The following is a 26,033-nucleotide window of genomic DNA, read 5'->3' as shown; positions in this document are numbered from 1 at the left end:
AATTACTCTCTAATAGAAGCTTGCATAAGTTAGTGAAAAGTATTGGCATTTACTTGTAAATTGAACTGTTTTCCCCAAAACTTGACCCCATTTTGGCATTTGAGTGGGTACTGTGGAAGTCAGAAAAGACAGATTTGATATGACCTTCCTGTAAGTTTATGGGTGGGAATGTAGGTACCAGGTAAGAACAGGGTTGTGGAGTCATTTTAAGAGTGGTACCCAAACCTGGGTGGTGTCCTATTCACCCGGGGGTGCATTTTAAAGTTACAGATTTCTGTGCTCTACTGTATCCCAGTCCAATCAGTTCCTGGCGGACGGTGCCCAGGAATCTGTGCCCTTTAAGAGGATATTAGCATTTAGGAGTCGCTAGAAATTAGTCTACATTATATTTCTATTCCCAAGGGCTTTCCCCCCTCTTTTTAAGTTGTTAAAATGTGTGTGTGTTTTTTTTCTTTTACTCAGGTTTATCCAGCATCCAAAAAACTTTGGACTAATTGCATCTTACTTGGAAAGGAAGGTAAGAAATGGTTTGCACTGAGAATGTCTATAGGTTTGTGATGGTTGCTGCTTTGAAGCTTTTGTGCCTAGTGCACAGAAGTAGTTAAATAGAAATATAAGTAGTTAAATAGAATTTTTGCAAAGGGCTTGATACAGAAAAGATTCTCATGTGAATGAATAGTATAGTGATATTTACAATTATATGATGACCAATTCTAAGCACAGAACACAGACTACTTTTCATGGTTAATCAAAAATGACCTGATATTATATTTCCCTAAAAACACATAGGTTACAATGTTTTTTGAACCTCATTAAACTTCTAATTAAATTTTCAGAGTCCTGATTTTCCCTGAAATTTTTCCACAGTGGATTGGATGTTGGGTTTGTGAGCAAAGTGAGACATTTTGAATATTTACGTATATAGAGGAAGAAAGAGAATTTAGTTACTCATAAAGAAGAAAGTGCTTGAATGTTTCTGATAGTTCCTGGTATCTTTTACATAATTTGTATTAAGACAGCTGTAATTGTCCATCAAGATAGTAGATACTATATATATGTATTTTTACAGCCTAGATATGCCTTAAAAAGCTAGCCATTTGTGGTTTTCCTCATTTTATACTTTGAGAACACTAGAGATTTTCCTTGAAAGTGTTACTTGGTATTTTAAAAAAATTTTATTTCATTGGATCCTCAAAAATAATTTTTTTTTTGTAGAGTGTTCCTGATTGTGTTTTATATTACTACTTAACCAAGAAAAATGAGAATTATAAAGCCCTAGTAAGAAGGAACTATGGAAAACGCAGAGGAAGAAACCAGGTATGTTTCATTATTGTATGAAACAATTTCAGGGTTGGTGGAAATATGAAGATGAAAAATTTTAACAGGAGCCTTGTATGTAATAAGATGTACTTTAGGAATTGACGTTTCTATTAAATTAATTAGAATGTTATGAGCATGTTTTGATTATTTTGAATATATATTTAACGTGTTATATTTTCTACTTTGAATGCATTTTAAGTTTCTAGTATAACAAAATTAATGAGAAGTTTTATATTTTCATGCTGTCGAAATTGTGCATGTCAGAGTTAACAATAATAATGTAATTAAATATTAGAACCGTGACAGCCTATTTAATATACCACCTTTACCAGTCCTTTTGTCTGTGGAGGGGACAGGTAGAGTAAGGGAGAGAAGTACAGCATGGTGACTAGAGTACAGGGTTGTTTACTGAAATACCTGGGACCTGATTGTGTTTCAGGTTAACTTTATTTCTGGGGTTAAAGCACTTGACCTCAAAAGATTGTTTTTAATGCAGTGCAGTATGTGTTTTCACAGTCGCAGTTCAGTACTTTAGAAACTCTTTTCCTTCAAGTAGCTGATCAGCTGCCGTCACAGCTCCCATCTGTTCTTCCTGTGCGCCCCACACCCTGAGACCGCTTGCAGGATGCGTGGCACGTGTGGGCGTGGACGGCTGCTGCCATCTTCAGCATTCCTGACGCTCTTCTGGTTCCCTCACACAGTCCCCCGCCTTCCCTCCCCTGGTCACCCTGGTCGCCAGATACAGGTTCTCCCATGATGTGTGGTCATTGTTCCTCCAAAACAATGCCACCTGACAAGATGTGATGACACACTCATCAGAAGCAGTATTTCTTGGTCAAAAAAAGTATAGAGTGTTTCATGAGTCAACTGTGTAAAACGCTGCTAGAGGTCAAGTGAGCTGCGGTGGGTGGGTGAGGGGCCAGGACTAAGACCGTAGTGAGCGAGGGGCACGGGGTGCGGGGCGACACGCTGCAGAGCACAGGTGTCCCCTTGTTTGTAAGGTTTGCTTAGAGGGGGTGCCGAGGAACGGTGGCGGGGCTGCTGGGAATCAGAAGGGAGGGAAGGGCCTGCTGGTGCAGCAGCCAGTGTTGCAGAGACAGAGCAGTGGCTGCAGAGCTCCAAGAAGGGCTAACCAACTAACTGAATGGCAGGTTGGACGTTGACGGTGATGTGGGAAACTCTGTTGCACCAGAGGAGCCAGGGTATCTCTCCACTTCCCACAGAGAAAGTGGAGTCAGAGTCCATTAGCCAGAGATGGTAGAGCCTACCAGCATCTTAAACATGTTTCAGCTACTAATTTTTTTTAATTGATTCTTCCAATCCAAGAACATGGTACATCTCTCCATCTGTTTGTATCATCTTTAATTTCTTTTATCAGTGTCTTACAGTTTTCTGCATACAGGCCTTTTGTCTCCTTAGGTAGGTTTATCCCTAGGTATTTTATTCTTTTTGTTGCAGTGGTAAATGGGAGTGTTTCCTTAATTCCTCTTTCAGATTTTTCATCATTAGTGTATAGGAATGCAAGAGATTTCTGTGCATTAATTTTGTATCCTGCAACTTTACCAAATTCATTGATTAGCTCTAGTAGTTTTCTGGTGGCATCTTTAGGATTCTCAATGTATCTGCAAACAGTGACAGTTTTACTTCTTCTTTTCCAATTTGTATTCCTTTTATTTCTTTTTCTTCTCTGATTGCTGTGGCTAGGACTTCCAAAATTATGTTGAATAATAGTGGTAAGAGTGGACATCCTTGTCTTGTTCCTGATCTTAGAGGAAATGCTTTCAGCTTTTCACCATTGAGAATGATGTTTGCTGTGGGTTTGTCATATATGGCCTTTATTATGTTGAGGTAGGTTCCCTCTTTGCCCACTTTCTGGAGAGTTTTTATCATAAATGGGTTTTGAATTTTGTTGAAAGCTTTTTCTGCATCTATTGAGATGATCATATGGTTTTTATTCTTCAGTTTGTTAATATGGTGTGTCATGTTGATTGATTTGTGAATATTGAAGAATCGTTGCATTCCTGGGATAAATCACACTTGATCATGGTGTATGATCCTGTTAATATGTTGTTGGATTCTGTTTGCTAGTATTTTGTTTGGTTTTGTTTTTTCGGTACGCGGGCCTCGCACTGTTGTGGCCTCTCCCGTTGCGGAGCCCAGGCTCTGCAAGCGCAGGCTCACCGGCCATGGTTCACGGGCCCAGCCGCGTCGCGGTACGTGGGATCTTCCCGGACTGGGGCACGAACCCGCGTCCCCTGCTTCGGCAGGCGGACCCTCAACCACTGCGCCACCAGGGAAGCCCTGTTTGCTAGTATTTTGTTGAGGATTTTTGCATCTATATTCATCAGTGATATTGGCCTGTAATTTTCTGTTTTTGTAGTATCTTTGTCTGGTTTTGGTATCAGGGTGATGGTAGCCTCATAGAATGAGTTTGGGAGTGTTACTTCCTTTGCAATTTTTTGGAAGAGTTTGAGAAGGATGGGGGTTAGCTCTTCTCTAAATGTTTGGTAGAATCCACCTGTGAAGCCATCTGGTCCTGGACTTTTGTTTGTTGGAAGATTTTTAATCACAGTTTCAATATCATTACTTGTGATTGGTCTGTTCATATTTTCTATTTCTTCCTGGTTCAGCCTTGGAAGGTTATACCTTTCTAAGAATTTGCCCATTTCTTCCAGGATGTCCATTTTATTGGCAATGAGTTGCTTGTAGTAGTCTTTTAGGATGCTTTGTATTTCTGTGGTGTCTGTTTTAACTTCTCCTTTTTCATTTCTGACTTTATTGATTTGAGTCCTCTCCCTCTTTTTCTTGATGAATGTAGCTAATGGTTTATCAATTTCGTTTATCTTCTCAAAGAACCAGCTTTTAGTTTTATTGATCTTTGCTATTGTTTTCTTTGTGTCTATTTCATTTATTTCTGCTCTCATCTTTACAATTTCTTTCCTTTTCCTAACTTTGGGTTTTGTTTGTTCTTCTTTCTCTAGTTCTTTTAGGTGTAAGGTTAGATTGTTTATTTGAGATTTTTCTTATTTCTTAAGGTAGGCTTGTATTGTTATAAACTTCCCTCTTAGAACTGCTTTTGCTGCATCCCATAGGTTTTGGATTGTCGTGTTTTCGTTGTCATTTGTCTCTAGGTATTTTTTGATTTCCTCTTTGATTTCTTCAGTGATCTCTTGGTTATTTAGTAACATATTGTTTAACCTCCATGTGTTTGTGTTTTTTACATTTTTTTCCCTGTAACTGATTTCTAATCTCATAGTGTTGTGGTCAGAAAAGATGCTTGATATGATTTCAATTTTCTTAAATTTACTGAGGCTTGATTTGTGAGCCAAGATGTGATCTATCCTGGAGAATGTTCCATGCGCACTTGAGAAGCAAGTGTAATCTGCTGTCTTTGGATGGAATGTCTTATAAATATCAATTAAATCTGTCTGGTCTATTGTGTCATTTAAAGCTTGTGTTTCCTTTTCTGTCTGATGATCTGTCCATTGGTGTAAGTGAGGTGTTAAAGTCCCCCACTATTATAGTGTTACTGTCGATTTCCTCTTTTATAGCTGTTAGCAGTTGCCTTATGTATTGAGGTGCTTCTATGTTGGGTGCATATATATTTATAATTGTTATGTCTCCTCTTGGATTGATCCCTTGATCATTATGTAGTGTCCTTCCTTGTCTCTTGTAACATTCTTTATTTTAAAGTCTCTTTTATCTGATATAAGTATTGCTACTCCAGCTTTCTTTTGATTTCCATTTGCATGGAATATCTTTTTCTATCCCCTCACTTTCAGTCTGATTGTGTCCCTAGGTGTGAGGTGGGTCTCTTGTAGACAGCATATATATGGGTCTTGTTTTTGTATCCATTCAGCAAGACTGTGTCTTTTGTTTGGAGCATTTTACATTCACGTTTAAGGTAGTTATTGATATGTATGTTCCTATTACCATTTTCTTAATTGTTTTGAGCTGTTTTTGTAGGTCCTTTTCTTCTCTTGTGTTTCCCACTCAGCGAAGTTCCTTTAGCATTTGTTGTAGAGCTGGTTTGGTGGTGCTGAATTCTCTTAGCTTTTGCTTGTCTGTAAAACTTCTGATTTCTCTGTTGAATCTGGATGAGATCCTTGCTGGGTAGAGTAATCTTGGTTGTAGGTTCTTCCCTTTCATCACTTTAAATATATCGTGCCACCTCCTTCTGGTTTGTAGAGTTTCTGCTGAGAAATCAGCTGTTAAGTTTATGGGAGTTCCCTTGTATGTTGTTTGTCATTTTTCCCTTGTTGCTTTCAATAATTTTTCTTTGTCCTTAATTTTTGTCAATTTGATTACTGTGTATCTCCACGTGTTTCTCCTTGGGTTTATCCTGTATGGGACTCTCTGTGCTTCCTGGATTGGGTGGCTATTTCCTTTCCCATGTTAGGGAAGTTTTTGACTATAATCCTTCAAATATTTTCTCGGGTCCTTTCTCTCTCTCTTCTCCTTCTGGGACCCCTATAATGCGAATGTTGTTGTGTTTAATGTTGTCCCAGAGGTCTCTTAGGCTGTCTTCCTTTCTTTTCATTCTTTTTTCTTTATTCTGTTCTGCAGCAGTGAATTCCACCATTCTGTCTTCCAGGTCACTTATCCGTTCTTCTGCCTCAGTTATTCTGTTATTGATTCCTTCTAGTGTAGTTTTCATTTCAGTTATTGTATTGTTCATCTCTGTTTGTTTGTTCTCTAATTCTTCTAGGTGTTTTTTCTTTAATTCTACTAGGTCTTTGTTAAACATTTCTTCCATCTTCTCGATCTTTGCCTCCATTTTTTTCTGAGGTCCTGGATCATCTTCACTATCATTATTCTGAATTCTTTTTCTGGAAGGTTGCCCATCTCCACTTCATTTAGTTGTTTTTCTGGGGTTTTATCTTGTTCCTTCATCTGGTACATAGCCCTCTGCCTTTTCATCTTGTCTACCTTTCTGTGAATGTGGTTTTGTTCCACAGCCTGCAGGATTGTAGTTCTTCTTGCTTCTGCTGTCTGCCCTCTCAGCTACTAATTTTTAACAATAGCTTTATTCCTAGTTAAAACTAGTATTTATAATATTTATTTTTAGAAATTATATGTATTACTGTTTAATTTTTTCAATCCCAGATAAAGTCAGGAGATAATTTGATTTATATTATACCTCACCTTTGCCAGGTTAGCAGTCTGTTGCTTATGATGACAGAGCAAGAAGTTTTGTGCGACGGGGAGTGTCTCTGTTACTCTGAAACATCGGCTTTCTATCCTAAAGTTATCTGGGACAGCATTTTACTCCTTGCTGGGATGTACGTGTCCCTGTGCAGTTCGAGGCACGGTGGTGTTTTCTTCTGCACCACTTGTCCTCTGTGCTAGCACCCTTCCCACATCTCAGGACGCATGTGCAGAGCCAAGGTGGTTCGTGTGTACCCTCACTTGGACCTGAACCTTGGGATGCTTGCCCCTGGCTAGGCTCAGTTTCGTTTTTGGTAGCCTTTCTGATAGTCTAGTCCTGCCACCCTGAAGATTTTCCCTCTATTTTATATTTCTCTGGTTGATTCACTGGGAACTTGGGAGGGGAGGGAGTTAAATGATGGACTTACAAACTACTATCTCAGACCAAAAGAATCTTACCTCTGTTTCTTAGTTGCTTGTGTCAAAATACTTGGACAGTTTTTCAGAGGTAGGTAGTGTTGGGCTGTGTTTGCTCTCTCCTGTGGAACCGAATCATGGGCGCTGATACCAGAGGAGAGGCGAGGCCGTTAGACTTTTCAGCAGAAGAGTCACCTCAGGTTTCATTTGTGACAGGAGGCTTCTGGCTGCTCTGTTGAGACTCTAATGTAGGGGAGGCCAGTTAGGGGTTATTTTAGTAATTTCAGTGTCTCGGACCAGGCTCTTGTGGGAGCTGGGGAGAACTGGTCAGGTTCTGGGTATGTTTTTGGAGGTAAGGCCAGCGGGTTTTGCTGATGGAATGATTGTGGGGATGCAAGGACGATTAGCAGAGATAGGCTGTCTTGGCTGCTGGAGTTGCCGTTGACTGTGATGGGCATGGTGGAAGGAGGAGCGAATTTGGGGGGATAATCAGCACGTACTAGATTTTAAATACCTGTTAGACTTTGTCCACATGGAGATGTAGAGTGGGCGGTTAGATACAGAAGTCTGCAGTTTAGGAAGAAGGTCTCGGTTGGAAATAGAGAATTTTCTATATAGAAAAAAGTTCAGAAAGACTTCTTTTTTTTTTTTTTTGCCATGCCACGTGGCTTGTGGGGTCTTAGTTCCCTGACCAAGGATCGAACCCAGGCCCCCAGCAGTGGAAGGTCGGAGTCCTAACCACTGGACCACCAGGAAATTCCCCCAGAAGACTTTAAAAAGAAAAAGAATCTAGTTACAAGTTAAAAATTTTTAAATGGGTATTTTTACCCTGGCAGGTATAGAGAGATCTAATTTGAAAATCACTCTACTGCTCTATTATGCAGTCAAGTTTGAAACCTCGGGTCATCCCGAGTGATTAGAGATTTATTCCAGATCTATTCCTCTGACGTGTGCACTCCATCCTTTCAGGCTTTGATTGCGTCTCCCCTCGCCCACTCCCAGCTGCTTACCTGTAGGAAGTAATTTTTATTCAGCAGATGAATATGTAGTATGCTGTTGGCTGAGAGATTCCACATCTGTGAGGTGTGATTTTTTTTTTTTTTTTTTTTTGCGGTACGCGGGCCTCTCACTGTTGTGGCCTCTCCCATTGTGGAGCACAGGCTCCGGACACGCAGGCTCAGTGGCCATGGCTCACGGGCCCAGCCACTCCGCGGCATGTGGGATCTTCCCGGACCGGGGCACAAACCCGTGTCCCTTGCATCGGCAGGCGGACTCCCAACCACTGCGCCACCAGGGAAGCCCGTGAGGTGTGATTTTTAACATTGCTGTTGCCATAGGGGACCTTGCATATTATTTATGCAGAAAATGAGTTTTAATCTTAGAATCATCGGGAAATGAGAGATAATCATACTTTTGTTACAATTGTGTTCAGAGATTATTGTTGGCAAAAGTTTTAACTCTTCTCTCAGAAATTCTGTTGGCTACTGCCCAAACCATTGTTACAGTCCAGCTTATTGGCATCCCATGACAGGAATGAGTGTGGTTCTTCATCAATTTTAGTTGAAGCAGTGAATGCTTATCAAAGATTATAAACCAAAAGCCCCTCTTTGGCTTTACTGTTTGGGATCTAGAATTGTAAATACCATGCCAAGTAGTAACTTGATTCTGTGTGCAACATTTTTGTTAGAAGTAAGAATTCCATCTCACTTTCCAGCATAAACTCCCATGTAATAAGTCTGTCACTGTGCAGATGGGATTCCTGTGGCACCTGCTCGTGACCTGCAGTAAAGCAAGTCATTGTTTAGAAACCACATTTTTCATTTCCAGATCTTCGAGGGCTCTTACAAGAATTTGTACTCTCCCTTCATGCCGACAACATCTTCCCCTTTAACTGTGCCAGCGTGTTTTTATTCCCCAGAGGTGTTCAGAAAGCATATACTTATGTAAATGTAGTAATTGTTGAAGTTGGAGGAGTTTTTGACTAAACCGTTAGCTATACACTAGTTAGAAAGGGTGGTTTAGACAACTAAAGAATTGGGTATAATGGAAGGAGCTTTAGATCCCCAAATGCTCTGCTTCTTTGTGTCTGTGACACTCTAGATGTGTCCCTTCACTTGGTGACATCTGTGGGAGTGACATCTGTGAGCACTGGTTCTTACCTTGCAGGGTTTATAGGAGACTAGTTGTGTGTGCAGTACCCAGAGTGTAGGGACCGCCCAGTAAGTAAAGGGCAGCAGCTACCGCCTTTGTTGCCTTCAACCAAACATGCGTCTTGGTGATCGACAGCTTTCACTCTTCAGGAAAGTAGTCTCCAATTCAATTGCTTTAAAGGCATTAGTTATTAATATACTTTAATAAGATTGGCATAAGATATTTTCTGTTTGCTGCCTGAAGTACTTAAAAAAAACCTCAGTGGCTGAAGTACTTCATTTTTTCTGTTTCTTGTACATTGTTATTTAACTAGCTCCTTGTTTTTAAATTTGGTCATTTCACTTTTTGGCAACTTCATTGTCTGCTGAATGGGAATTCCTTTATTTATTTGTTTTCTAAAGACCTGAGCATTTTAACAAATATATATGAGTGTTAGACACCCAGTCAGATGTAGTAGTAATAAATCTCAGCATAAGCTAGCATTTGATCTTTTCTTTTTTCTTTCTTTTTTAAATATATTTCTTTTCAAAATTTATTTATTTAATTTATTTATTTTTGGCTGCATTGGGTCTTTGTTGCTGCGTGTGGGCTTTCTCTAGTTGCGGCGAGCGGGGGCTACTCTTCATTGCGGTGTGTGGGCTTCTCATTGCGGTGGCTTCTCTTGCTGTGGAGCACGGGCTCTAGGCGTGTGGGCTTTAGTAGTTGTGGCACACGGGCTCAGTAGTTGTGGCTCGCAGGCTCTAGAGTGCAGGCTCAGTAGTTGTGGCACACGGGCTTAGTTGTTCCACAGCATGTGGGATCTTCCCGGACCAGGGCTTGAACCCGTGTCCCCTGCATTGGCAGGCGGATTCTTAACCACTGTGCCACCAGGGAAGCCCTAGCATTTGCTCTTGCTATAGAGAACCCTGCTGAAATTGACCCTATTCTTCATTTATCTTCATGAAATACATGTAACTTTCACTTTTTTCATTGGAATTTTTATTTTGTTTTATAATGTGCTCTGCCATTCAGAGTGAATAGCTTATTGTTTGGCAGGAATGTTTCATGTTGGGAGAACCTCCCTAACAGAATGAGACTTCTTTTTAATTGACTATCAAGTGTTGGGCTTAAGGAGGGAGAAACCTGGACAAGAAGCTCATGGGAGCGCCTGTGTCTCTTAGGGTCCTTTGAAGAGTTTCCTTTTGAAACCATGGGCTTCTGCTCCAGCCAGCCCGCTGGAAAGGGTTTGAGGTATGTGGCCTGTTACCTCCATCCTAGACCATGGGGGCTGGCACTTTTCTTTACAGATCTACCTGAAACAGAAGCAGTGCCAGCCACTTCTTGTGAAAACCAGAGTTTGTTCCTTCCTTTCTTAGTGTCCGTGGCCATCCTTGCTGTGGGTCTTGATGCTTGTCTCCTGGGTTAAGTGCTGTCCACACTCTCGGGCCTCCCTTACATCCCTCTCCACTCGCTGCTGCTCAGCGTGGGGCTCTGCTCTGGAGGGGCACACGCTTCTGCAGACTGTCTGGCGGCCCCAGCAATTTCTTGGGCTCATTTGCACACACTCTGTAGACCTGGAGGCTGCGTTTCTGGAGGGATCCCGCCCTCTTCTTCCCTTTGACTGGTCGAAACAGGTGCTGCCCTTGCCTCTCAGCCACCAGCACTGCAGGAGTGGGCCAGTCAGCTGGGGGATGGTTTCAGGCAGCAGGGCACGTGGGGGATTGCTTGCTTACTTCAAAACCCAGGTCAGCATTAGAAGCAGAAGAGTATTCGGGGAATACAATTATATGTGTTGTTCAAGTCTAAGGGACAGTAGACCTCTTTCTTTATCTTCAGCTGAGTTGACACCTCCCCATAACTTCTTTGGGCTGTAAACCGTTTTCTGGGTTACGCAGCCCACTTGCTAGGCAGGGAGCAGAGTTTGTTGTTGGTATGTCATTTTGTTGGTTCAGAATGACAGATGAATGCTACGTTTGTGGCGGGCAGGGTGAGGTTATTAGCATTTCAGACAGATCTTGGGATCACTGTGATGTGCTAGGGAGTCGGATGAATAAAACATTCCCAGTTGTAAAGCAGAGCTAGTCATGCTTGGAAAGTATCCATTAAAATCTTCCTGATTTCTTAGTTTTCTCTAGCAATAATACATACTCAGAAGAAAAGGAAACTGACAGTTAGCCAGGGTGAGAACCTGGGAAGGTCAGGTAAGGTAAGTGAGGGAATCATGGTATTGAAATGATTTAGCTGGGGTCAGAGTGGAAGAGTGGATGCCATTCTTGGTGGGCTGTGAAAATTTCCTAGCATCAAGGGATTGTAGATGGTGATGAGGACAAAAAGCAGGACTGGACTGGCGACAGTGGAGATGTGGGCTGGGAGGGATGTGAGTGGCGGTGGTTGCAGGGCACACTGTCAGATTATAGGGTCGGGGGGGGGCAGTGCCCACCGAGGATGGCAGTGGTGACTCGCTGTGGGAGACTGAATGGCAATGACCTGAAAGTATTTCACACGTAGGATATCGTGTTGATAGAAAAGGCATTGACAGGCATCTTGAAATCTGAAGAATAATAGCGTGCCATAATGAGCTATGTGATAAAATCATCTCTGTGCTCCTGGGAGTCTTTGAGAGTCAGTCTGTTACACCACAAGAGGGAACAAGGTGTCACAGGTAGATTTTCTGAGATTTCTAACAGGAGGTTTTTAAATACCGCAGCTGAGCAGTGTTCTGGAAGTGGCAGTGGGGAGCAGGAAGGGTTTAGATTCTTCCTCCATGTGTTAGAAGGAGGCCTCTCCAGAAGTGGTCCCCCTTCTGGAGACACCCCCTTCTGGAGGGGCTCCCTTCTGGAGAGGCCAGCTGTCTTAAGGAAGAAGCTAGATTGTAGTTCTGGGTTGGTGGTAAAAGACTGTGAGATGCTATCGGAAGTTGAGGAAGATTTTACTCTATTCTGAGCAAAGGCATGAAAATGCTGGGTGTGCTGAGGGCAGCCCAGGTGCAGACCGTGTGGGCAAAGGTACACCTGGGCTGGTCGGCCGCGTGCTGCGGGGGAGCTGGAGTCCGGTCCTATTCGGTTAGGCTGTTTGATTTTGTAATTAAAACACCACAGTTTCATTTCACTTTTCTCAGGTTTAGCAAATGAGACATCAGAGTTAAAAGGGTCCATAATCTTATTATCTTCCAGTCTTTTGTTTATATACCTATTTACGATTACAGAGTTGTAATTACAGTTTAGGCATATTTGAGTGTTTTACTTTTTAGTTTATTATATCCATAATACTTTCCTAAATTGCTTCAGTCTTAATAATGGCCATGGCTGTCTACTCTTCAAGTAAATGAATGTTTCCCCAAAAGAGTAAAAGCATAAGAGGTTTCTTGTAGTATTATCCATAATGATGAAAAATTTGGGAACATATTAAGGATTTAATACCAGGGGGATGGTTTGACAAATTATCAAATTTCAAGTAGAATTGAAATGTGTAAGTGACAGATTAGATGTGGGAATTACAAAAAGAGAGTACCAACCTCAGATTTCTAAATGGAATCTTAACATTGTCACCTGTCTGATGGATCCAGACACTGTGAACATTTGTGTGTGTTTATATGTGTGTGTGACCTTTGAAGCAATACATATAGACTACATTAAAGAGCATTAGACTCATTTTTAATACATGACCCCTAGTTACATTGTAGATGGTGAATAAGTTAATCATAAATTTGTTGCATAGATATTTATTATTCATCATTATGATTTGAGGAGCTGTTTGTTTTACTTTCCAATTTTACAAATGATGGTTCATTCTAGCAGCAAATTGCCCGACCCTCACAAGAAGAAAAAGTAGAAGAAAAAGAAGAAGATAAAGCAGAAAAAACAGAAAAAAAAGAGGAGGAAAAGAAAGATGAAGAAGAAAAAGATGAAAAGGAGGACTCTAAGTGAGTTAAATAGTTAAATGTTATAGTTATTTTTAAATAATGAGATTGAATCTATTGAAGGTATAAAATTTCAGATAAAAGAATCAATGGGATGTGTGCTTTGATCACCTAATAGTTATTTGACATAATTAAGGAGTGGAATATTCCAGTAAGTATAACTTCTGGCTTGATGGACTTATTTGCCAGACATGACATACTCTGTTTCAGAAGGGATGAGCTACAATAATATACACCATCACTGAGATACACTGAGTATAATTTAATCTTTGATTTGGAAGAACCTCAGGATCTTTTGTTTTGAACCTCAGGTAGTGTACATTAGTGTAAAAATGCTGCTGAATGGTTTTCATTTATATAACACCTTCTATTCCAGCTTTATGGATTTTATTTTTCATATAAAATAGACTTCCTTTTTTTTTAAAATTTATTTTTGGCTGCATTGGGTCTTAGTTGGTGCGTGCGGACTTTCTCTAGTTGTGGCGAGTGGGGGCTACTCTTCCTTTTCGGTGTGCGGGCTTCTCATTGTGGTGGCTTCTCTTATTGCGCAGCATGGGCTCTAGGTGCGTGGGCTTCAGTAGTTGTGGCATGTGGGCTCAGTAGTTGTGGCTTGCGGGCTGTAGAGCGCAGGCTTAGTAGTTGTGGCACACAGGCTTACTTGCTCTGCGGCATGTGGGATCTTCCGGGAGCAGGGCTCAAACCTGTGTCCCCTGCATTGACAGGTGGATTCTTAACCACTGTGCCACCAGGGAAGTCCAGATTTCCTGGTTTGTTTGTGGTTGCTGTTGCTGTTTTCCTCATTATACAAATAATTCTTGTTCCTTACAGCAAATCAGGAAGAGAGAGCAAAATAGAAAGAAAATTAACCTGTGATTCTGCCACTCAGAGACAGCTATCGTTGACATCTTTGTGTACATGTTTTGGCAGGGTTGGGTGCGGGGAGGCCCTTAGCAGCTGGTTTGTTTGTTTTTCCTCCAAGGATCAGCTTTATTGAGGCATAATTTTGCATAGACTAAATTTCACCAGTTTTTAAGGGTATACGTTGATATATTTTGACAGTTATATGCACTAGTGTACCTGTTGCCGCACTCGTGACTCAGAACGTTTCCATCACCCCAAGAAAGTTCCCCTATGCTCCTTTGCAGTAGTTTCCCTCCCCCCCATTCCCAGCCCCTGGTAACTACTAATTTGTTTTGCCTTTCCTATAATTTCATATAAATGGAATCGTACAGTATGCAATCTCCTGTTGTGTGGCTGCTTTTACTTAATAAGTGTGAGATCCATACAGGTTGTTGCTTGTGTTAGTAGTTTGTTTCTTTTTAATATTTATTGTTATTTCTATAATCCTCTTGGAAATACTGAAGGTTTATTTAATTTTGCGGCAGCTAAAGCAGCCTAAATCTCTTGCCATGTTTTTTAAAGAGTTAGATACTCATGCCATTCTAATTTGTGCTTTAGGAAGATGTTATCTATAAAAAAAAATTTTTTTTTTTTTAGTTATTCAGGTAAAACATTTATCCTCCCACGTGATCAGTGGTTCTGCTCATATGTTACTGCCATATCTTGTTTTTACTTTGTTCTTAAAATCCCTAGTTTATTTAACAAGTGCTCATTTATTACTGCTGTGAGCTAGGTCTTATGGAGGATGCAGAAATACGTAAGATACGTACTCTTCCCAGGTAGTTTATGATCTAGTAGGAAAAATTAGGCAAGATACAAGTACTCTTTAAGGAAAAGAAAAAAGCCTGGAAGGAATGAGCAGAGTCAATAAAGTGTGCCGGGAGATTGAGAAGAGGTTGAGGTTTCCTTCTGCCTGGATAGTTTGGAGGACTTCTTGCAGGAGCTAGTGGTCACTGTGGGTAGAACAGAGGGAGTGGTGTGAATGGACAGGCCTCTTTGGGAAATGGCAGATAGTGGTTTCATTGGATTTGAACGTAGGACGCCTCAAGGAGAAAAGAGGAAGGAGGTTGGGGTTCAGTTAGGTCAAGCCTTAATGAAAGCTAAAGCGTAACCTCCACTCAGGAGGCTGCATGGCTCTGTTTGGGAATAGGTAGGATTAGAATGGAGGAAATGGTTTATTGCCAAAGCTGTTGTGCTAGAATATGGGTCCATGAGCAGTATAGAATGGATGGGGATGCAGAAGTCAGGAAGGCTGTGCTGCTAAGGCACTGAACACGTGCAGAGGTAACAGAGATAGAGGTGGTGGAATTGGTGGGAGAAACATCAGTGAGAGGAAAGCACCAAAACAAGGCACTAGTTCACATACAAGTAACGAACAGGGGGAAGAGCTGAAGGTGAAGTCAGATCTGTAAACGGAGTGATCGTGAGCATGCTGGTACTGTTAACAGCTGCTGGTCAGGGGGCCAGGGAGCAGGAAGCAGGGTGGGGAGGGCGAGCGTGTTTTGGGGCGGGTTGAGTTTGTATTGATGGGAAGCCCAAGCGGTTATTCCAAGTAACTGGGAGGTTGGGTAGTTTTATTCAATTTCTATTTAAAGAATTTTCAAGGCTGTAATCTTTTTGGTGTATGTATACTTTTAAATCACACAAAACGTTCTTTTGCTGTTGTTTCTAGAGAAAACACCAAGGAAAAGGATAAGACAGAAAGTACGACAGAAGAAACTGAGGAGAGAGAGCAGGCCACGCCCCGGGGCCGAAAGACTGCCAACAGTCAGGGCCGCCGAAAGGGCCGGGTCACCAGGTCCATGACCAGTGAGGCTGCGGCTGCCAGCGCTGCGGCTGCTGCAGCCACCGAGGAGCCCCCCCCACCTCTGCCACCGCCACCAGAACCCAGTGAGTGGACGAGATTGGAGCGAACAGGCCAGAATTTTGTTTGGGATTCTGTTTCAGTGCTGGGGTGAGGCAGGAGGGACCTCTGATATTGATGGCCTAGAAATGCTGATCTGAAATTCTGGCCTTTAAATTTTTTTTTAATGAATTTATGTATTTTATTTATTTTTGGCTGCGTTGGGTCTTCGTTGTTGCACGCAGGCTTTCTCTAGTTGTGGCGAGCAGGGGCTACCCTTTGTTGCGGTGCGCGGGCTTCTCATTGCAGTGGCTTCTCTCGTTGCGGAGCACGGGCTCTAGGCTCACGGGCTTCAGTAGTTGTGGCGCGTGGGCTTCAGTAGTTGTGGCTCGTGGGCTCTAGGGCGCAGGCTCAGTAGTTGTGGCGCACGGGCTTAGTTGCTCTGCGGCATGTGGGATCTTCCTGTACCAGGGCTTGAGCCCGTGTCCCCTGCATTGGCAGGCTGATTCTCAACCACTGCACCGCCAGGGAAGCCCTAAATTTGTTAGACTTTAATATCAAAGTCTTTCGAAAAAGAACATAAGGCCCAGCCTTACTACCTAATACAGCTGTTTTTCTTTTTCCTCTCTTGTAATCCTAGTGTGTGTGCCACCTTGTTTCCTGATGTTCTAACTGGGCACATGTCCTGAATGTTTTCTACTTTCTAACTGATCTTCATTTTCACTTTCAATGGCCGTGAGATGTTGGCCATCTCCTCCCGCCTTTAAAACTAATATGGATAGCACTTTAATGAAAAAAAAAATCTTTATTCACATAGCATTTTCTTTCTGTTAAATTAGTTTTCATGGAAATAAATTCTTAGACAAGGCAATACTGGGTCTAAGAGTACACGCATTTTTCTCTTTCTTATTAAGGACTGTCTTCATTAGTTTATAATGGGATCATATTAATGATGAGTACCATCATTGGTGGTTCAGTGGTACCAAGTTTATCATAACATGAAGTATGAAAGAAATCGCACGTTTTGGAAATAACAGGAATGAAGTGAAGGAAACAGTTGGACAAGTAGATGGGGGCAGATCATGGTGGGCTTTGTTTGAACTATATCCTGCTTTGCTTACAAAGTAGGGAGCCTACAGAGGTTTTTAAACAGAGGAGTGTTGTGATTAGATTGGTGTCTTAGAAAGATAACTCTGGTGACAGTGTGGAGGAGGAGGTGTGTTTGGGGTAAGGGCTGGAGGCTGAGGGACCAGCTAGAAGGGCATCATTATGCATTCAGTGGTCCAGGCAGCGAGGGGGTGTATTCAGGAGACCAGAATTGACATACATCATTGCATGTGAGTGGTAGATGGATGGAAAGATTTAAAAATTAGTCTAAGGCTTCAAAAATTAGTCTGAAGATCCTGATAATAATTGGAGTGACTGGGTGGATGGTAGTAATGCTAATTGAGGAGAATATAGCAGGAGCTCATTTTAGGCCTGAGAGTCTCAATTTTCTAAAGTAAAGGAGGAAGTGTTCAGTTTGTGATCCATCTGTTTGGTAGATTTCAGGCACTGAGGATGAACACAGGGACTTCCAGAAGTTCAGGGGAGATGGGGGTTCAGAGAACAAGAGAGGACTGTGCCTGCCTGGGCAGGAAGCAGAAGGGCGGCTGCTTCTTTTGACACTTCAGGAGAGAAGGGATGGAGCTCTAGGAAGTGGGGAGGCACCGCATTCAAACATGTGGACATGGATGGAATGTTAAAGAACGTTGAGGAAGACCATGGCGCTGAGGAGTGTGGGATTTTCCCCTCTATTACAGTAGAGGAGAGGCTGATACCATCCTATTTCCATAGTCTCTTTCACCTAATGCTTTAAAGTGGCTTTATGTCAGATAAATATTTAGGCTATAGATTGTACGGTTGGTGCCATATAATCTATGAATGAAGGACTTCATTTTTCTCTGGCTTATTGGGTTCTGTCTTTATTTCAGTTTCTACAGAACCTGTAGAAACCTCTCGATGGACAGAAGAAGAAATGGAAGTTGCTAAAAAAGGTAAATGATAGTACTTCAGGTTCTTCAGGTTTGTTTTTCTTTGTTTGTTTATTTTTAGGGTTATTGGTAATGAGTGAGATGGAACTAATTTCTTTTTAATTGAAAAAAAAAGTTCGTTCTTCCACAATGGTAAGTAGAATTTAGAAGTACACTTAAGAGTTCTTTTTGATGGTGTGGTGCCCTGTAAGGTGCCCCAGTGTGCCTTGTTTAAGAGGCCCACTTCTGAGGAATTTTTCTCTCTCATTTTGTTTTGAATGTCTTATTAGAGAGCAAGTAAGCTACTTTCAGTTTTCCAGAATAGTTGTGATTAAATGCTATTAAAATTTTGGAAGGTATTTGATATAAAAAGTCTCTTATTTAAAAGTTGCATTTGATAGAATGATAAATACTTTCTCAGTTTGCATTTAGTAAGGCTAAGTTTGATTATAAAATGATTCAGAGGAGAGAGCATGGACTTTGTAGCCAGACAGATGAAGGTTTGAATTCTGCTTCTGACACTTTCCTAGCTGTGTGGCCTTCATCTTACTCTGGAACTTTACGGATCTTGTGTTCTTCTGTTGTTTCTTATAAATGTCATACAGTTTGAGATTGAACTAAAATTTCTAAAAGGATAGATAATTGGTTTATATATAACAAATTATTTTTTAAGTAAGCTAATTTTGAGAAAGATTAGCCAGCTCTTTTGGGGGTTAAGGATTTACCTTGTAGTTCTAAAGAGAAATTATTGCAAATAGCTTGAACTTTTAGTGACACATTTCAGATTTATTTTCTGTTTAACTGGTAATGAGTAATGCATTTAAGAATCATATAAAACAACCTTACCAAAAATACAGCAGTTTAGAGTGTCCTGTCTTCAAAATAGTTTTGTTTGAAGTTTATTGCCATGGTTAGCACATCTGTGACTGTCATGCTTCCGTGTATTACTGTCATCTGACCGTCACAGCGTCACAGTGGAGTAGGTAGGTGTCAGCTCTGCCACAGTGTGCTTTTGTCAGGTGCACGTCCTAGCACGTGACTGCTCAGGCACCACTCCTTCCAGCTTTTAGTCATATGTCAACAAGATCTGGAGATGATCTTCCAGTTATCATTGTTAAGGAAGCTACTGGTGTTAACCTTGGGAAATTGATGTTTTCCCATGAATTAATGAATTTGTACTAGCAATTCCTGCTTGGACACATCTATGTCTAAAATATCTCTCTGTATTTATGCATTTATATATCCATACTCGTTGCACATACGTATCTGTGTGCATACGTGCATCATTTGGAAGAAACGTCAGATTGCGTAGGTTCCTGTGATGTATTGTATTACAACAGGTCTAAAAGAAAAAAAACTGGTTAATATTTTTGAGGGCGTCCTTGATTGGGAATGGACTGAAGACATGCTGATTATAAATGGAACCTTAAGTATATCTTTACTTTGTGTTAATCACTTACGTTTGATTACCTTATTAACTTTGTATTGATACACTGTTTCCAAAGATTGAGAAGGACTGTACCCAATCCCTCAGTTTACAGTGTTTGGGCTCTTACTGTGTGTCCAGCATTGTCCTAGTCCTCTGGGAGATATATAACAGGGATACGGTTGAGTCCTCCCATTAATGAGCATGTTTTAACTTTGGGTAGAAAAATAGAGCTGTGAATGAGTTTTGTGTGAATCACATTTCAGCAAGCATTGAAATATGTCAATAAATAATTGAAAAAACACTTTTAGTGTTAATGATTGTGGATGCAGTGGATTAAGTTGATTTTATCATTTTTCTTGTTTGCTTTATCAGGTGACTACTCAGTTAATGTTTGGTCTGTCTTTGAAATACAGGTCTAGTAGAACATGGTCGTAACTGGGCAGCAATTGCCAAAATGGTGGGAACTAAAAGTGAAGCCCAATGTAAAAACTTCTATTTTAACTATAAGAGACGACACAATCTTGACAACCTCTTGCAGCAGCATAAACAGAAAGTGAGTATATCAGGGGTGGTGAGTCTACTACTTACTGTTTTTTACTTAGTTTTTTTTTTTTGAGCTTCAGAGATTGGCTTTGAAGGAAACTTCTTTGTATCTTGTATTTTTTTTTTTTAACATCTTTACTGGAGTATAATTGCTTTACAGTGTTGTGTTAGTTTCTCCAAGCAGTTGCAGCTTTGTTTTGTAAATGGCAATTTCACTTAAGAATGCCCTTAATGTAGCAACTAAAAATTGGCTTTGGTAAATCTTGAGCCTTACACACACATCTGTTTGACGGTGGGAGGGTGCACAGAGCCCTCTGCTCGGTCCTAGTGAGCAGCGGGTCTCAAGGGAAGGCACTCTTGTGTCGTTTGAGTTCCAAGCTGAACTAGCCCCCCCTTTTCCATGGAATGTTATTTTTAATTAAAAGAATGCCAAAACAGATATGGTTTTTCAGACCTGAATATTTTGCAGACATCTTCTTGAAAATGAATGAGCCTGTCTTGAAAGAAAACAACCATTAGTATTTGTTGCCACTTTTAAATTTCCAGCTTTCAGGCAAAAATTAGAATTTTGGAAAGTGTATCTCTCACTGTGAGCTTAATTAACATCTTCACAATACTCAGATTTTTCTGATGAGATTAGTGGTAATAATAACTAATGTGATATTTTGATATATAATGAAATGTATCCAAATTTTAAAAATCTCTAACTCATTTTCCAAGTGACCAACTCATGATGTCACAATGTATGTTGTGTATGGATAAAAGATTTATAAAATGTTCTTTAATACACCAAAGTACAAGATAGAAGAATGCATTTTATTTTATTTTATTATGTTTTTTTTTTTTTTTTTGCGGTACGTGGGCCTGCTCACTGTTGTGGCCTCTCCCGCTGTGGAGCACAGGCTCCGGACGCGCAGGCTCAGCGTCCATGGCTCACGGGCCCAGCCGCTCTGCGGCATGTGGGATCCTCCCAGACCGGGACACAAACCCGTGTCCCCTGCATCGGCAGGCAGACTCTCAACCACTGCGCCACCAGGGAAGCCCAGGAATGCATTTTAATAGAGTACCAAAAATGTATCGATACGTTTCAGATTTCATGTTGCAACTAACTGTGGGTAGAGCATTTTATCCTTTTTAAAAAGATTTCAGGAAAAAATGACAAAATGTCTAATACCTGTTAAAACTCAGTGGAAGATTTATAGGTGTTACATTTCCGTTTAAAACGAATACTCTCATATAATAAAGAAGGGGTCTGGAGGTACAGTAGCTCACTGCGTGTGAAGAGAGGGATGTCACAGTCATGGTAAGTTGCTGTCTCTTCTGCAGCCGTCCAGGACAGCGCCCCGCAGAATGGGTGGATGCTGCCAGAGGAGGGTACAGGTTGGGCACTGAGAAAACCCATAGAGTAGCTATTAGCTAATGCTCAAAAATAGAGCATTCATGGAACCTTCTGAAGGCTTCTTAGAAAATGTAGCCAGAGGAGTCTTCCCTTGTGTTCTTGCTCAGAACATAAGGATGGATTTTTTTTTGGTCTTCAGAATTTCATCTAGTTCTATTACTCTGATGTCAGAAAATGGATTTTTCTCTTGACTTAATTAATGCTTTAGGTTGGATCCTAAATAGCATATTCATATCTAAACTAAGAATAAGAAGGAATAAGAATAAGAATATTGGTAATTTTTCACAGTTGGTGTGTGGTAATAGGAATCTGTTACCTGTTACCTCTGAGGAATCTCTCCCTGGGAGAGGCTGGCAGCTGATGCCTGGTGGTGTGCAGGGTCTGTAGGAGGCACAGAACAGAGGACTGCCAGGGCCGAGACCCTATAGATAGTACAGTAAATGGCTAATGTCTTACATTTATGTACATAGACACATACACTTACAGACAAGTGACCCCAGTAGAAGAATGAACAATTTTACGTAAACATGTAGTTTGCAGAAGGGAAAATCCTATTTAAAAAAAAAAAAGGAAGTTGTTCTCATTAATAGTAAAAGAAATTCAGTAACAACAACTATGAGTTGTTGCCTGTGAAATCATGTAATTCTTAATGGTAGTGAAGGAAGGCTATTGCAGCATTATTAACAACCTAAATGACTTGAAATAGGAAAATTTGAAATATATATTGGTAGAGTGTTTTAATGGAATCATTAATAAAAGTAGTAACCTTGAAGCACTTGTAAAGTAGGTGTGTGTGTAGTTCATGATTATATTGTTAAAAAAAAAGGTAGGATATATAACTACATAGGGCCATCCTGTTTTGTTTACATGTGTACATAAACATTATACACACGTATATGCATGTAAAAGACTGAAAGGAAATGCAGCAGTATACTTAGAATCTCTAGCTGCTAGAATTATGAGCAGTTCTTATTTTTCTTAACATAATTTTCTGTCTTCCACGTTCCAACACGTTATTTTTATTAGAAAATAAATATATGAAAATAAAAAGCAGGAGTTTTGTGGGGTTTGGCTGTTTGTACACGTATAGTGATGAGTAGTTCCAAAAACGGCTCGGATGTAACTTTTGATCAGTTTGATGAAAGCCATCCATCCACCTGCACAAAAGGCCCGTTAGTGGATCCCTGAGGTGACTGCACTCCAGCCAGAGTGCTTGTTGGACACGCAGCCTGCTGGTCTGGTGTGTGCGTGCCAGTGTTCTGCCTCACCTCAGGTGTGAGAAGGTTTGTTTCTTTCCTTTTATTATTTAAATCCCAAATAGCAATATTTTTTACTCCTTTAGGCCTCACGGAAGCCTCGTGAAGAGCGAGATGTGTCTCAGTGTGAAAGTGTAGCTTCCACCGTTTCTGCTCAGGAGGACGAGGACATCGAAGCCTCCAACGAAGAGGAAAATCCCGAGGACAGTGAAGGTATCTCAGATCTTCCATCTGGTTGTGGCTTCTGCTGGCCCAGATGCGTGACGTGTACCTTAGTCATTTGACTATCTAGGAATTGCTTCATTAAGGAAACGTGTACACAATGCATTTATTCGTTCACTCAGCATATATTTATTTATGTAGCTCCTAAGACGGCCCAGGTGCTACACCCAAAAGATCTTGAAGATGGTGGTCCTGCCTCAGACACTAAGTGCTGACATCAATAAAATGTCTGTGTGTCTGGATCGTTGCCACACGTATTGGTTCAGTCGGTATCATCAGTTACATTTCCCCCTTTATTCCATTGAGCTTGATTTATTTCAGTGTTTGCAAAGCTTACACATGTCATATTGATGTTTTCACGTAAAAAGTATTAATGACCCAGAGGCACTGGCAGAAAAAAACGTCAGCCCAAAAAAACTTAATAAAATCCTTTTCATGACTTGAACAAATTAATGACAACTTCCTGAAAAAGTAAATATTTTCTTGATTTTTTTCCTAATTAAAAAAGTTACCTAATTTATTTCCGTTTACATTACTTTCAAAGTTTCCTTGGATTTCTTTTGAAAACTGTCCTCTTTTGAAGTGGGGATTTTCACAGTGATTTCAGTAGCTCTTTATATATTATATCTTAAACATGTTCATGTTTTTATGTATGCAAATATTCCCTCCATCTCATTTGCTTTTTGTTTTGTTTTATCTTTAAATTACCAGAGTTTAATCTTTTCAGGTAATTAGAGCTGTTTACATTTTCCTTTGTAGGCTCTTATATTTTAAGCTTACGAGGTTCTACACCTTCAGGAGTTTTACGTTTTGTTTCATTATTTTTTTCCTACAAGTTGTCGTTACTGGGTTTTCAACTTAAAATGTCTTGAAATGGGTTTTGGCTTTGAACAGTAAATTTTATTCTGTGAGGTTTTGTGAAAAATGAGGTAGCTGTTACAAAAGTAAAGAGACTGTTGGAGCAGGCTCACCCTGGGGTAGAATGAGGGTCCTGCAGACAGTTGGCGGGGAGGGTGTGTCTGGCACTTTGAAAGAGGTCCTCAGAGTTTGTTAATTTTCATAGGTTTGTAGCTGGTAGCCAGTATTCCCTAGGTCATAAGTGTACGTGAAGCCTGTATTTCGCAGACTGGGCAGCTTAAACAATAGAAATTTATCTTTTGGATCAGGGCCCCACCCTTATGACCTCATTTAACCCTCATTACCTCCTTCAGGTCATTATCTCCAAATACAGTCACAGTGAGGGTTAGGGCTTTAACATAAATTTTGGGGGCAGTGGGGACACAATTCAGTTCCTAAGAAGGGCCAAGCCTATTTGTCATATATGTGTTTATTTCAGAACAGAGAAGCCTATCCATACATGGGCTAACAGATTCCTAAAAACTGAGCACCAGAAAGTGACCTTTTTCCTTCTGTTTCCCTCCTGTTACTTTCTTCTTAGTGTGAAGCTTTTCTCAAATTGTCAGATAAGGTGATTAAGGTTAAGTGAGGTATTAAAATCATGTTTCCGTTGGCTCTAATGTGGAGTAGCATGGTCACGTCATGCCCATTTATACATATGCTTGTCTCGTGACACCTAGAATAGTTTCCTATTAATAGGAAGTGAACTTGCCCCTAGAATTGTGGGATCTTCATTTCCTTGGACTTAATTTCATTTGGAAAGTGCCAGAGAAAAGGAAGTACAGTGCAGTGTCCACGAGCTATGCCCCGTCTCACTGCCCAGCTTCCGGAGACCCTACAGACCTCCTGTTGGTTGTGGGGTCAGGCTCTTGCCCACGGGAGAGGGGAGGCATCTGCTGAAAGCAGAGCCTCCGTGTCTGGCTTCCTGAGACACACCTCTAGCCGTGGGAGTGTCTTTTGTGACTAGATGAGTTAAATCAGAAAGACCAAAACCTTACCAGAATTTGGATGTGTTCTTGTTCTCTTGTTCTAAATCATTCCTTATGGTGTTTTGGCAGGGGAAAGAAAAAAAGGCACTCACATTGGGCTGGTGCTTGGTGAAGCGCTGTGCCTTGGAAATATTCCTACTCTTTTGTGGCTTGGAAGAAGAAAATAACTGAAAAAGTGCTTATGTCAGATGATATCATCTGTGTAATCACTAACACGTCCTCCTGTATTTGGAAGATAAATGACTTGTTCATTTGTCCTTGGGTTTGAGGCTTTCCATCACTATATGTATAGAAATGAGGATGAAGTCAGGCTTTTTGTTAGCCTTTCAACATTTTGGTAGCATCTTTCACTAATAGTAATTGCTGCTGTATATTGAGACCTTACTACATGTGAGGTGCTCTTCTGAGCTTTTGTCTTTTGATTTTTTTATTTTTGAGACTTGAAGTCTCATCTGAATCCAGGCTGATACATCTAACTGCCTATTTAACATTTCTATTTGGATACCTAAGCGTTGACATCCAAAGCCGACTTGTGTTTCCCCACCACTACAGCCTACTTTCCCTCCAGTCTCTCCCTCCGTCAGTAAATGATGCCAGCTCTCTCTCATACCCCACATGTGGGCCATCAGCGAGGGTTGTCCACTTGTCTTTAGATGCATTATTTAGACTCTCGTCACATCCCCCTCCCTCCATTGCTGCCACCCTGCTTCCGAGCCACTGTCATCTCTATTGCAGTGGCCTTTTGATTGGTCTGCTTGCTGCTGTTTGTTCCATTATATTTTTTTCCTCCAAAGAACAGCCAGAGTGAACCTTATAAAATATACATCAGATCATGTTTCTCCTGTACTCCAAATCCTCTGATACTTTTCCGCGTCTCATTCAGAATCAAAGCCAGAGACCTGTGGTGACGCGTGAGGACTTCCTGCGGGAACGGGCCCTTAGGTTTCCGTGACCTCCTTGCCAGCCCCTTTCTGCCTGCTCGCTCTGTTCTTTGTTGTTGGTGTGAACTGAGATAAAACTGACATACAACATTATATTAGTTTCAGGTTAACAACATAATCATTCGATATTTGTACGTATCATGAAATGATCACAAAAGTCTAGTTAACATTCATCACTGCATAGTTTTTTTCTCATCATGAGAATTTTTAATACCTACTCTTAGCAACTTCCAGGTTCATAACACAGCATAATTAACTGTAGTTAGCATGCTGTATGTCACATCCCCAGGGCTTACTGTTTGTATAACTAGGTGCTTGTATCGCTCGTACCTTCATCCACTTTGCCCACCCCTCACCGCCTGCCTCTGACAACCACCAGTCTCTTCTCTGTTTATGCTTTTTTGTTTTTTAACATTCCACATATAGGTGAGATCATACAGTATTTGTACTTCTCTGTCTGACTTACTTCACTTAGCATAATGCCCTAAAGTTCCATCCATGTTGTCAGAAATGGCAAGATACACACACACACACACACCCACCCACCCACCCACCCACCCCACATTTTCTTTATCCTTTCATCCATTGATAGACACCTAGGTTCCTTCCATATCTTGGCTATTGTAAATAATGCTGCAATGAATGTTGGGGTGCATGTATCTTTTCAA

The 26,033-nt window shown here is 40.9% G+C and overlaps 1 protein-coding gene across 4 annotated transcripts in view; it reads left to right on the top strand.

Annotated features, from left to right (window-relative positions):
* The window catches only part of NCOR1 (nuclear receptor corepressor 1), a gene marked incomplete at both ends in the record, with an annotated part of 123,703 nt that overhangs the window by 46,229 nt on the left and 51,441 nt on the right, over positions 1–26,033 (top strand). For 3 of the 4 annotated variants that reach the window (XM_079725400.1, XM_079725399.1, XM_079725402.1), the window contains 7 exons: positions 463–517; positions 1,216–1,317; positions 12,813–12,937; positions 15,507–15,724; positions 17,651–17,713; positions 19,532–19,671; positions 22,403–22,529. In XM_079725400.1, coding sequence (XP_079581526.1) covers positions 463–517; positions 1,216–1,317; positions 12,813–12,937; positions 15,507–15,724; positions 17,651–17,713; positions 19,532–19,671; positions 22,403–22,529 — 830 coding nt within the window. Of the gene's footprint in view, positions 1–462; positions 518–1,215; positions 1,318–12,812; positions 12,938–15,506; positions 15,725–17,650; positions 17,714–19,531; positions 19,690–22,402; positions 22,530–26,033 lie in introns of all 4 variants that reach the window. The other variant, XM_079725401.1, reaches the window with a different exon arrangement.

This window comes from Hyperoodon ampullatus (genome assembly GCF_949752795.1).
Source record: "Hyperoodon ampullatus genome assembly, chromosome: 19".
NCBI lineage: Eukaryota > Metazoa > Chordata > Mammalia > Artiodactyla > Ziphiidae > Hyperoodon > Hyperoodon ampullatus.
The sequence above is the reverse complement of the archived record's forward strand: the minus strand, read 5'-3'. Positions and strand labels throughout refer to the sequence as shown.